Here is a 12532-nt window from a genome sequence, read left to right on the forward strand (position 1 = left end):
GACATGTACATTTATCATATTAATTATGTTTTCTTACTTTTTCCCCCATCTGACCCTACGCCTTGCTTTTTCTGAGGAATTGGAGGTGTCAGGAATAAATATTTATGACAGAAAAAAATAGCCCAATAGGAAATGTATTAGGCTCCCACATGCTGTACACTGAGATGACAGCTTTTGTTATGTTCATTTATCATCATCCCCCAATTTTTTCAGCTTTTTGAAGCATAATTTAATAAAAACATATATTCAGATGTACAATGTGGGGATCCCATATACACATGTACTGCAAAATGATTAGCACGATCCAACTAATTATCATGGCCTCATGCAATTCCCATTGAACAAGGAGGACACCCAGGACTTCTCATACAGTGAAGATGTTTCCCCTTCACAAAGTGTGTTCTGGAGCATAGATTAGAATGTCGGAGCCCATATTACATCTAATAAAAATCTCTGTCATTGACAACCTTGTTTTACCCTGTAGAGAGACCACTATTCTAAAGGGACACTCCTAGTAGCACCCTAATTATATGTATCTCATAAACGTGATAATTCTGTGTTATGAGGTCTCTGTTTTCTGAAGAACAGAGAATCGTTTTTTATTTCCATTGACAGTAGTTTGTGCACATCAGTCTTTCTGTCATTTTAAAAATCTATTTTAAAAATCCTAAGTTCCTATTACCTTCAGGGAAGAATTCCTTTGGGATGACACAGAATCCCATGGATGGAGTTCTCCAGCTCCTCTTAGAATTAATGCTAGAGGAGAATGACTCGCCGCTCCACGGGTCAGTCTTCTGAGCTCCAAGCTTAGAGGCAACATTTCCTTGTGTCCACCTGGATCCATGCCACCCACTAATTTCATCAGGGAGAAGTCAAAAACCCTTGAAGGCCAGGGATGTCTTTACGCTTTGCTCAGGAAGTAGATATTAAAAGGACAAATGTAATTTGTGAGGTTGGAATGATCATCAGGAATGCTGCTTCGTGCCACCCAGAGTCATTGGCAGAGCCTGGTCAAGATTTAGCTCCTCAGGGAGACATTCTGAGTTTGTCCCAGTCCTTGCAAGCACTCATGGGTGTCACAAATCCAAGACACAGCCTCACCTCACCTAGGAGTATTCATGAGTAGATCTGGCAAGGTCTTCAGATGATTTTGAGAGACTCCAGACTTTGTGAACCACGGATCAAGTAGACGGAGCTAATGAAGTCATTATCATCTTTTTGTTTATTTGAAGGCATGGGCAATTCTGTCTGAAAGCCTTATCCTTTTCTTTATTCTCAACACTGAGCACAATCCATGAGAAAGAATTGGTACTCATCCAGAGTGGCTTGTATAAAGGGATTCCAGGGGAAAGGAAGGCTGAGCAGAAGGGAGCAAATGAGAAAGGAGAAGGGGGAACTATTTGGATACTCGTGAGAGCTCATGATACAGGTGATGAAGTGTTTGTTTTTAATGAACTGGTTCTCAAAGTTCAGCTTATATCAAAACCATCTGGAGGGTTGGTCCTCATCCCCAGAATTTATCACCCATAACTCTGGAGTGGAGCTTAATCTTTACATTTTTAACTCCTTCCCAACTGATGCTGCTGCCACCGTCCATTCATGTTATTATTTTTAACTGTATCTTATCTGTCAGATTATTCAACAATATGAAAGCCAGAAACATGTCCATTTCCTCAGAATTCCTTCTCCTGGGACTGACAGATGACCCAGCCCTGCAGCCCCTCATCTTTAGCCTGTTCCTGTCCATGTACCTGGTCACCATCCTGGGGAACCTGCTTATCATCCTGGCCGTCAGCTCTGACCCCCACCTCCACACCCCCATGTACTTCTTCCTCTCCAACCTGTCCTTGGCCGACATCTGCATCAGCACAACCACGATCCCCCAGATGCTGGTGAACATCCAGAGAAAGAGCAAGACCATCAGTTACACAGGCTGCCTCACCCAGGTCTGCTTTGTCCTGATCTTTGCTGGATCGGAGAACTTTCTCCTTGCAGCAATGGCTTATGACCGTTACGCAGCCATCTGCCATCCCCTCAGGTACACGGCCATCATGAACCCCCACCTGTGTGTCCTGCTGGTTCTGGTCTCCTTGTCCATCAGCACGGTGGACGCCCTGCTGCACAGTCTGATGGTGCTGAGGCTGTCCTTCTGCTCAGACCTGGAGATCCCCCACTTCTTCTGTGAACTTGATCAGGTCATCACCCTGGCCTGTTCTGACACCCTTATCAATAACCTCCTGATATATGTCACAGCCGGGATATTTGCTGGTGTTCCCCTCTCTGGAATCATCTTCTCTTACCTTCACATTGTGTCCTCTGTCTTGAGAATGCCATCACCAGGAGGAGTGTATAAAGCCTTTTCCACCTGTGGCTCTCACCTGTCTGTTGTCTGCTTATTCTATGGGACAATTTTTGGGGTGTACATTAGCTCTGCAGTGACTGACTCACAGAGAAAAGCTGCAGTGGCCTCAGTGATGTACTCTGTGGTCCCTCAGATGCTGAACCCCTTTATCTACAGCCTGAGGAACAGGGACATGAAGGGGGCCTTGAGGAAGCTCCTGGGTGGGGTCACTTCTCTTCTGTGATGGATCATTTGTTTTGCACTGGAGTAAACCAGAGCTACCAGATTCCTGGTGAGCAGAACACCTGACTTTTCTACCCCTACCTTTTTGTAAATGCCTAAACAGGGTGGGTATGTGGCCTAGTGTTGGAGCAGTTGCTGAGCCTGTGTGAGACCCTTGGTTGGAGCCCAGCACTGCAAAAATAAAATATAAAATAAATACAATGACTAACACGATGACCAGCTGCATTTTACTTGACTCATATCTATGCCTTGTCCTGCTGATAAAACTTCAATTCTTCAAGCATAATTTCTTTGGTCGGGTGCCACACAATCTAATCCTAGAGCAGAGACTCTGTTTTAGCAATTCTTTGTGGTAATCTCTAAGAAGGAAAATTATAGAAAGAACACAAAGAAAGTATTTAAAGAGTTGTGGTCATATTTAGACAAAACTTCTACCAGATCATGTGAGTAGAGCCACTAGAATTGCATTCTAGATCGAGGCACATGGTGGGCGTTCATGTCCTATGAATAAATACTGAACCCTCACTACCAAGCCACATCCTTCCCAACCATCTACCACACTCAGAATCAATATCTGTAAAATTTGAGCAATTAGATGACATTGCTGGTTTGACATTGATGGTGACATTTCAGAAATTTATCAATGACAGTATTTATGCCACAAATGTTCTTCCATTTGACCTTGTCAAAAGTCAGACTTAGTGGATGAATTCCACATCTTGTCATTCTCATCCTTGATCAAAAATCAATCATTTCATTTAGCAGTTACTTGTTAGGGCCAATCTCTGTAATTTTACATTATGTGTGATGGGCTTACAATAAAGAGACTTTCTGACGTTGATGACATCTGGTAGCTATTTTTCTGCTATTATAATAACTGTTTTAGTGTTCTCCTCCATGTGCTCTGAAGGAATTCAAAACAGTTTTATACTTTGAGTATAATTAGTGGATATCACAAAGTAGCTTTTCAGTTTGGGGAACTTCCAAAGAGTTTTCCTAAGTGGTGAAATCAATATACATTATATTAGACATTTCTGGGTTCCACATCATCCCCTGAACATAGCCTTTGGCCTGCCAATCTAATGGGTGTATAATGGCATTTAACTAATTCCCATTTCTCTTATGAGATTGATAGTGGTTTAAAATATTATGGATCATTTATTTTCCCTTTTTGTGAAAGAAATTGTCTATGATATTTCCATTGAGATTCTTATTTTTAACCAATAATAGATTTCTGGTGTTTTGAGAAATTTTCATATTTCTTTCCATCATTTTAAAAATATTTTTTAGTTGTAGTTGGACAAAATACCTTTATTTTACTTATTTATTCCTATGTGGTGCTGAGGATTGAACCCAGCGCCTCACATGTGCTAAGTGAGCACTCTACCACTGAGCCACAAACACAGTCCTTTCTTTCCATCTTGATTGTACATAAGTAAAGTCACACCAAAAATGTATTTGTGCTCCTCTCATTATAAATCCTCATGAGCATTTTTAATTATTTGATTTCTAGATAATTGCTGTTTGAACTGGAGTGAGCTGAAATTTCAGTACAGTATTCATTTGCATTTTCTGATTGCTAAGGAGCTGGACATTTTTTCACACATTTGATGGCCATTTGTATTTCTTCTTTGAGTTTTTTTTTTTATACTGCCGGTTTCCCCTTGATCATGCTGCTCTCTTTTACACCAAACACCTGCTCCAAAAGTAAACTATTTATCAGGAAGTATGTTTTCTCATAAAAACATATTAAAAAGTTTTAGGACAGCCCTAAATGGGCATATGGATGCATTCTAGACACCTGCTTTATATATTATGACAATCACTAAAAAAAAAACACATTATCTTATTAATTACTTGTTGGGGTTTAAATGTGCAGAGTTTAGCTCCCTCAGGCCTGACATTTTGTAAGAGCTGTGGCTGTGATTTAGGTCAGCTGAGGCAAACCTCAGCTAGGAGGAGGAAAAGTTCTCTTCCCCTTATCGCAAGTCACAAGTTCTGCATGGTTTGGCCAAGAGGAAGAAGCTTCCTGCATACCTATCCTGGGAACAGTACATTCTGAAGAAACAAATGCATCCTCAGAGGAGTAGATAATGTCTACAAAGAACTTTAGGAGGGTACTTATCAAACAAACAGGAACAATTTGAATCTAGCTCTGTGTATCCGCTGAGGCATGATATTTGGACAATGTGGGTAAAGTGTTATTGAAGAATTGCTTGCTTTGTTAGAAGAAGTGTATAAAAGGAACTTGCAAATAAACTTCAGCATGCAGTTGCATTTGCTGCGTTGGCTCTGCATCCCCTGTGTCCTGGTTATTTCGTGACCCTTACCCAGGGACCTGAACGCTCTAGACGTTCACAATTACTTTCTTCAGGGCTTTCTTCATGTCCCAGTTCCTCAGGTTGTAGATTAAGCGGTTCAGCCCTTGATAGAATAGAGTGTAGATCACAGGGGACACTATAGTTCCCCTGGAGAAGTCAGTCACTGCAGAGCTAATGCACATCCCAAAACCTGTCCCATAACAAGAAGACAACAGACAGGTGAGACCCACAGGGGAAAAGGATTTGCACTTTCTGCCAGCTGATGGCATTCTCAAAAAAGAGCAGACAATTCAAGTTTTTGAGAAATGATCCCAGGGGCAAAGAGAGAAGTATCTCGGAACAGATGAGTTTAATCACCTGAGCAAGTTCACAGTGGAAACAGGGGATCTCCAGGCCTGTACAGGACAGCCACAGCACCACCAGAGTGTGGAGGAGGGCATCCACAGTGCCAAGGGACAGAGAGAGCAGAGCCAGTGGGGCTCACGGGCAGGGTTCTTGAGGATCCTCTATCTCCAGACTGACAAATGGCCACATAGTGGTCCCAGGTCATCACTGCAAAGAGACAATTTCCTAAACCACCAATGATCAAGACTAAGCAGGCCTGGGAGACAGTTTTTGCATATGTGATATTCTCATCCTGTATTTCAATTTTTACAATGCTCTTTGGAAACATGCCACGATTAAGCTGATGTCAATGAAAAAAATATATGGAGCCGTGGGGGTGGGAGTCAGAGTTGACAGCCAGGATGATGAGCAGGTTCCCCAAGATGGTGACCAGGTACATGGACAGGAACAGGCTGAGGAGGAGGAGCTGCAGTGCTGGGTCATCTGTCAGTCCCAGGAGAAGGAATTCTGAAATGGTTCTTTGGTTTCTGGGTTTCGTGGTGCTAAGGAATCCTGGGTAAAGTGTGGGTGACATAACAATAATACAGACAACTCCTTGGCCCACAGTAATTGTGGTATCACCTGGGCATTTATCAGAAATGTTGGTATTGAACCCACTCCAGGTCTAACAGTGTGCCTCACCACTGCCCTCTCAGGGATCTGTACAAAGACATTCTGGAACATTTGAACTCAGGATATGAGAATTTGGAATATGTGCCATCTACCATCACATCAGGAGACCTCTGAGCATCAGTACTATGATAGGACACTGAAGTGCCAGCTGGATTCCATTATGAGCCTTCTGAAAATGTCCACCTGAGAACAGCCACAGAGACTCCCCTGGTCATCAAGGTCTTCAATTCCCCATCCACAGAGGTGGTGTATAGCTAGAGGCAGCATCAAAATAGGAGCCACATTCAGGAGCAGAGAATGTGCTTCCTGAAATCTCAGGTATCGACACATATTTTAATAAGATGGTCTCGACTTTTAGCTCTATGATTAAATCACTGTCATTAATGTGCAGTATTGCATGTGTTGTTTTTTTTTCCCAAAACACAGGAATTAGAGGAAAGATGATATATGCAGCGAGTTGAAAAAAGAGAAGAAAAAAGGTGCAGATTGTTTTAGGCTGCGTCTTAGGGTAAGAGACACACGATGTTCTCATCCCAAGTTTCCAGATTGCTTGTGCAGCTGCTGGATGAGGAAGAGGAAGAGGAGCCCTGTAAGGGAAGGCGGAGGACACTGAGACCAGTCCCCTGGGTGTCTGGCTGAAGGTCACAGTGGAGGGCATCTCTAGCATCCCATCAACACGGCTACTTCAGCAGGAACTCACGTGCAACAAGTCGAGTCATGTCCTCTTAATCAGGACAATGACAACGGAGGAGATGTCTACTCTGTCAGACTCCTCTCCTTTCTCAGTCTGGCACTGGCTTTGCTCTGAGCTGAGTTAACATGATTAGGCCACCTTTTCCTTCTCCTTTACCTAACTTTACAGCCCATCCCACAGGGAAACGCCCTTCCTCTCTACTGAATTCATCGTATCTCAGGCTAGCTGCCTTTGAAGGTTGTTTTATCCTAAGAAGCAATATTAGAAACAAACCATGTGAGGAAAAAAGTCATATAAACTTCATTTTAATGAAATCTCCCTATTTCCTGTATAAAAACATGATAATACAGAGAATACCTTCCCCAAAGAAAGAGATGATTCTAGGTATGATTTAGCAAAAGTTTATCATTTTTTTTTAAATTTAGCTGTTTCTAAAATATTCCATGTAATCAACATGGAATAAGTATGTAATATGCATATGGTTCATGAAAGGAGGATTTGGTGATTGGTAACCCAAGCAACTTGATTTTAGCTGTCAATCTGTTTCATTAATGAAGACATAAGTTACCAGTTTAGGGAGAGATACAAAAACTTGGTCAGATGAGACAGACCAGAAAAATAGTGACCCATGAAGGAGCCATTATTTTTTGCTGAATTGGAGATAAAATGAAATGTGGATTTCTATGTCAATTGAAATTCTAATTAAACTCAGTAGGTTTGATGCCACTGAAATAAAAATAACAGCTGCATTTATGACAATTCACTTTTGGTGTGTTTGGCTTATGTGTTATCAGCTTTATAGTGTTTAGTAAATGCACAGGTGTTCAGGTTTAATATAATTTCTTGTGTTAACATGTTCTTTAGTGACTTGGACATTATTATAAAGCATTGAATTTCCAAATAAATAAAGAGCTGTTATACATTTAGAAAAAGACAAGACCTCAATGGAAATATTGCAAACACCCATTTCTGAAAAGAAGAAAAGGAAGTGACTCATATAATATGTGGGAAGGACACCACTTCATTAAAAGAGAAATATCAGTTAGCAAAACATTATTTCCCACTATCAGGTTATGTAAATGAAAATGAATTGTGATGATTTGGAACATCAGAAAATCATCTAGTGAGCAGGTCAGTTCAATGGAACTACACAAAAGAGGACATTGATACCCTCGTAGCCAAGGTACCCACCACAAGATTGAAACAACCTTACATTTCCTCCAGGAATCATGAAGCAGAAAATACCATCATCTTTATTCACAATAACAGAAAATAACATTTATCAATATCAGAAAGACACCCTGTGTTTTGTTGTTACCTTACATCATGTGAAATAGGACTGAAAATGAGCCAGCATCGGCTAACCCAACAATAGGACCAACTCTCAGATGCTCAGGGATGAAATGACAATGAGGACCCAGAACTCAGTCATGTCCTTAAAACCACGTCAAGGTCAAAAACAAGCAAATTCATACAATAAATTGGACAGGCATTTATTAAGTGGTGGTAAATATTCATTGGGGTCCTCCAAAATACTATCGTAAAAGAAAAATATATAAATATTGGCAATCAAAAACTGCTTGCATTAATAAAATTTCTGTCTTTACTTCTGTGTGTATTCTAAGATGTTATGCAATTACAGTTCAGCCCACCCAGGTAGTTGGGAATAAGATCATCCTAGGCAAAAATCCTCTTGTAAATTGAACAATATTCACTATCTTATCATATCTGCTCATATTAAAAAGGGAGGGTGATTTGGATATAGAATATCATTCCAGCCCCTTGATTCAACTCATGATACCATGTCTGCTGTGTGTCTCCATAGAGAGGGGGACCATAGATAGGGCAAGGAGAGGACACTCAGTTGACTGTCTTCGGTATCATATGTGCAGGCAAAACACCTGCATCTGCTGCAACCACCTGAGAACTCTTAGGAGAACAGGTCTTTGGAAGAGGCCATCTCATGTAAGAATTGGTGATGCCCTAATCCCCAGAACTATGGACCCCACTTTTGAATCCTTGTAATGAACATTGGTTCTCTTCCTTCTGTCAGTAAGAATTAGAGATCCTTTTCCTGGAGAACTATGTTTCATAATGTCTTGAGATGGTTCCAATATCACAGAACCATCTCAAGCCACTCAGGTAGCTAGTTATGTGAATTTTATCAATAATAGAGAAGAGTGACTGCTAACGTGACCTCGTATGGATACAGCTTTCCAGGGAATTATTCATTTATATCTATGTCACACAGGACATTTCAGCTCATTTGACACAGTGTTCACAGTTTGTCTACCTCTGAGATGCAAGACACACAGCTCTAACCATGGAATTAGGCTAAATATAGTCTCCACGTCTGAACTTGAACTTACACAAACCTTTCCCTGTTCTGTCCAATTTATACAATGCTCCTTTTCTGAGATTTATTCAAAAATGCTCACTAAAATAGAACCCCAAACCAAAGCAATGAGCTGAAGGTTAGAGATTTCATCATTTATCTAACATCACAGGACTGTGCAGAATCAAAGTGGAGTCCCAGGGGAAACGCTCTTATCTAGCATGTCCTCACCACCACAGGACCAGGGGAAAGCTGCGCCCTACCTGTGAACACAATGTTGATGGAATGGTTTCCCCCTGTTCACCTTCTCCAACTTGCCTTTTTCTAAGAGTACACTAGAACTCAATTTCCTAAAGCAGGAACCAGGCTCACTGGCTCTGCTTCTGTGAAACTCAAGGAAAGAAACTATGTTGAAAGAATTGAAATCAAGTGTCACTATCACAGAGAAAGATAAAAAGAAAAGTCAGGTTTCAAGACAAGTTGTACACATGGACATTATTTTGTCTCAACCTTTTAGAAAAAAAATTGTGATGGATCTGGGAGGCTTTCTGGCTCAGAAGGAATTTTGACACTTTTTTGTATTCTAGAAACTTAAATCCAAAGCAAATGACACGTCACTGGAGAGAAGCTGTCCTACCCATGAGATTCCTCAAGGCTTCCTTAATGTCCCTGTCCCTCAGGCTGCAAATGAAGGGGTTCAGCATTGGAGGGACCAGAGTCCATCACTGAGGCCACTGCAGTCTTCCTGGGTGAGTCAGTCTCTGCAGAGCTAATGGGCATGCCCCCACCTGTCCCATAGAACAAGGGGACAACTGGCAGGTGATACCCACAGGCTTTATGCTTTCCTTCTGATGATGATATTCTCTAGACAGAGGACACTATATGAACATAGGAGAAATTATCCCAGAGAGAGGAACACCAGCAAATACACACACTGCAGTAAGTATTATGACGTTATCAGTGAAGGTGTCAGAACTGGAGAGCTCAATAATCTGAGCCAATTCATAGAAGAAGTGGGGGACTTCTGGTTATCTGCAGGACAGCCACAGCAACAGCAGAGTATGAAGGAGGGCATCCACACTACCAACAAACAGGGAGACCAGAACCAGCAGGACACAGCGGCAGGGCTTCACGATGACTGTGTACCTCAAGGTACAAATGGCCACATAGTGTTCATAGGCCATCACTGCAAGAAGAAAATTTCCCAGTATGCAGAAAGAATGACAAAGACAACCTGGGAGAGGCAGCCTGTGTAGGAGATGCTCGGATCCTGTCTCAGGATGTTCACCAGCGTCTTGGGGGTGATGGTTGTGCTTAAGGAGATGTCATTGAAGGACAGGTTGGAGAGGAAGAAGTACATGGTGGTGTGGAGGTGAGAGTCAGAGCTGATGGCCAGGATGATGAGCAGGTTTCCCAGGATGGTGACCAGGTACATGGACAGGAACAGGCTGAAGATGAGGGGCTGCAGGGCTGGGCTATCTGTCAGTCCAGGAGAAGGAATTCTGAAACAGGTGTGTGGTTTGTGGGTTCCATGTTGCTGGTGAATAGTATGGAAAGATAGAGTGAGAATTGGATGAAATAAATGGTTTCTCAAGGAGCAAGAATGAAGTCCAGGAACAACACCTGCATTTGCTGCTACCACCTGGTGTCTTAGAAGGCAACTAGTCCCAGGAGGAGGCCACCCATGGAGGACAGATGCAAGCCCTATTCTGCTCTGTACATTTCCTACTTTGGAAGTCCTTGCAAGAAAAGTAACTAACTCTCTTCATTGTTACAGCATGTTAGTTATAGACTTTTTTGTCTTAGTAGCACTGAACACACCTTCAAAGATGAGACTCAACTATCTCACCATCATTTTAAAAAACTGATATTGTCTACTTATGCAAGTTTGTAGACAATGAATATGAGTGTGGTGGGCACTGTTTTAAACTCTGAAGAATTTTTCTTTCTCTTTACTTCGGAGGTTATGAAAGCCCATCACTCAGAAAGACAGCAGGGGTAATACGCAGAGGAAATTCTCATGGCTTCAATCAAACAATTACCTGTAAACTATTAGGTTTTCTCACCATGAATTTGCTTAAATATCTTCCTGACCCATTTAACCTTCACCTAGATTTCTAAGAGTGAACCAGAACAAAATCTGCTAAAACTAGTACCCCTCCTTCAGTCTCTACTTCTGTGAAACCCAGGGAAGAAATTGTGTTTCAGCAATGGAAATCATGGGTTCAACCCAAAAACTTAGACAAAAGGCAAAATCAGGTTTCAGGTCAAGCTAAAATGTACCTAGATATTACATTATTTCATGATCTTAGACAAATGTTAGGCCAGAATATCAAGCATTGATGGCTCCCTAGGAATCCTGCCACTTTAGAAACCTAAGTATAAAGCAAATAACTAATCACAAAAGAGAAGCTACTCTACTGATGAGCTTCCTCAAGGCCTCTTTCATGTCCCTGTTCCTCAGACTGTAGATAAAAGGGTTCAGCATCGAAGGGACCACAGTGTACATCACAGAAGCCACTGCAGTCTTCCTGGGGGAGTCAGTCACTACAGAGCTAATGTACACCCCAAAAGCTGTCCCATAGAACAAGGAGACTACTGACAGGTGAGACCCACAGGTGGAAAAGGCTTTGTGTTTTCCTCCTGATGATGGCATCCTCAAGACAGAGGACACAATGTTAACATAAGAGAAAATGATCCCGGAAAGAGGAAAGCCACCAAATATGCAAGTTTCAACGTATATCAGGTTGTCATCAATGAGAGTGTCAGAACAGGCCAGGCTGATGATCTGAGGAAGTTCACAGAAGAAGTTGGGGATCTCCAGGTCTGTGCAGAAGGACAGCCGTAGAATCATCAGTGTGTTGAACACGGCGTCCACAGTGCTAATGGACAGAGATATTAGCAGCAGCAGGGCACAGAGGGTGGGTTTCATTATGGTTGTATAAGCCAGGGGGTGGCAAATGGCCACATAGCGGTCATAGGCCATCACTGCAAGGAGAAAATTTTCCAAGACAGCAAAAACTATGACAAAGCAGGTCTGGGAGAGGCAGGCTGTGTAGGTGATACTCTGGTGCTGGGTGTGGATATCTGACAGCATCTTGGGGATGGTGCTTGTACTTAAACAGATGTCATTGAAAGACAGACTGCAGAGGAAGAAGTACATGGGGGTGTGGAGGTGGGGGTCAGAGCTGACAGCCAGGATGATGAGCAGGTTCCCCAGGATGGTAACCAGGTACATGGACAGGAACAGGCTGAAGAGGAGGGGCTGCAGGGCTGGGTCCTCTGTCAGTCCCAGGAGAAGGAATTCTGAAATAGCTGTGTGGTTTCTGGATTCCATGTTGCTGAAGATTCTGATGCAAAGAATGAGGTGAAAAGATCATAAAGTGTTGGGATAGCTGCAGTCTCATTTGACTTAAAGATAGAATGAGAGAAACTCTGGGCTAAAGGACCAGTGGTCTGTGTTTCAGCAAGCCCCCTGGATGGCTGGGATGTGTGCAGAGTGTTGAGAACCCGTTCATTATACACAAAACCTTTCTTGTGTCCGGTTCTGGAATCCAGCGAGTATTCTGATGTTTTCCTCT

General features: G+C 42.2%; 2 protein-coding genes and 1 pseudogene across 2 annotated transcripts; 1 reads left to right on the forward strand and 2 right to left on the reverse strand.

Annotated features, from left to right (window-relative positions):
• The first annotated feature begins 1625 nt into the window (after positions 1 to 1625).
• On the forward strand, positions 1626 to 2585 carry LOC114107519 (olfactory receptor 7G2-like). Its single transcript, XM_027954933.2, has one exon. It carries the CDS (start codon positions 1647 to 1649, stop codon positions 2583 to 2585), a length of 939 nt encoding a protein of 312 aa, XP_027810734.2. The 5' UTR covers positions 1626 to 1646.
• Positions 2586 to 9565: 6980 nt separating this feature from the next.
• On the reverse strand, positions 9566 to 10386 carry LOC139702553 (olfactory receptor 7G2-like; annotated as a pseudogene).
• Positions 10387 to 11349: 963 nt separating this feature from the next.
• On the reverse strand, positions 11350 to 12288 carry LOC114107524 (olfactory receptor 7G2-like). Its single transcript, XM_027954939.2, has one exon. The coding sequence runs from the start codon at positions 12286 to 12288 to the stop codon at positions 11350 to 11352; it is 939 nt and encodes a 312-aa protein (XP_027810740.2).
• Between the last annotated feature and the right edge of the window lie 244 nt (positions 12289 to 12532).

Source organism: Marmota flaviventris, chromosome 1 (assembly GCF_047511675.1).
Source record: "Marmota flaviventris isolate mMarFla1 chromosome 1, mMarFla1.hap1, whole genome shotgun sequence".
Classification (NCBI taxonomy): Eukaryota; Metazoa; Chordata; class Mammalia; order Rodentia; family Sciuridae; genus Marmota; species Marmota flaviventris.

Coding starts and splice junctions, on each gene's coding strand:
- LOC114107524 (XM_027954939.2), bottom strand. CDS start 12,288: ATGGAATCCAGAAACCACACAGCTATTTCAGAATTCCTTCTCCTGGGA.
- LOC114107519 (XM_027954933.2), top strand. CDS start 1,647: ATGAAAGCCAGAAACATGTCCATTTCCTCAGAATTCCTTCTCCTGGGA.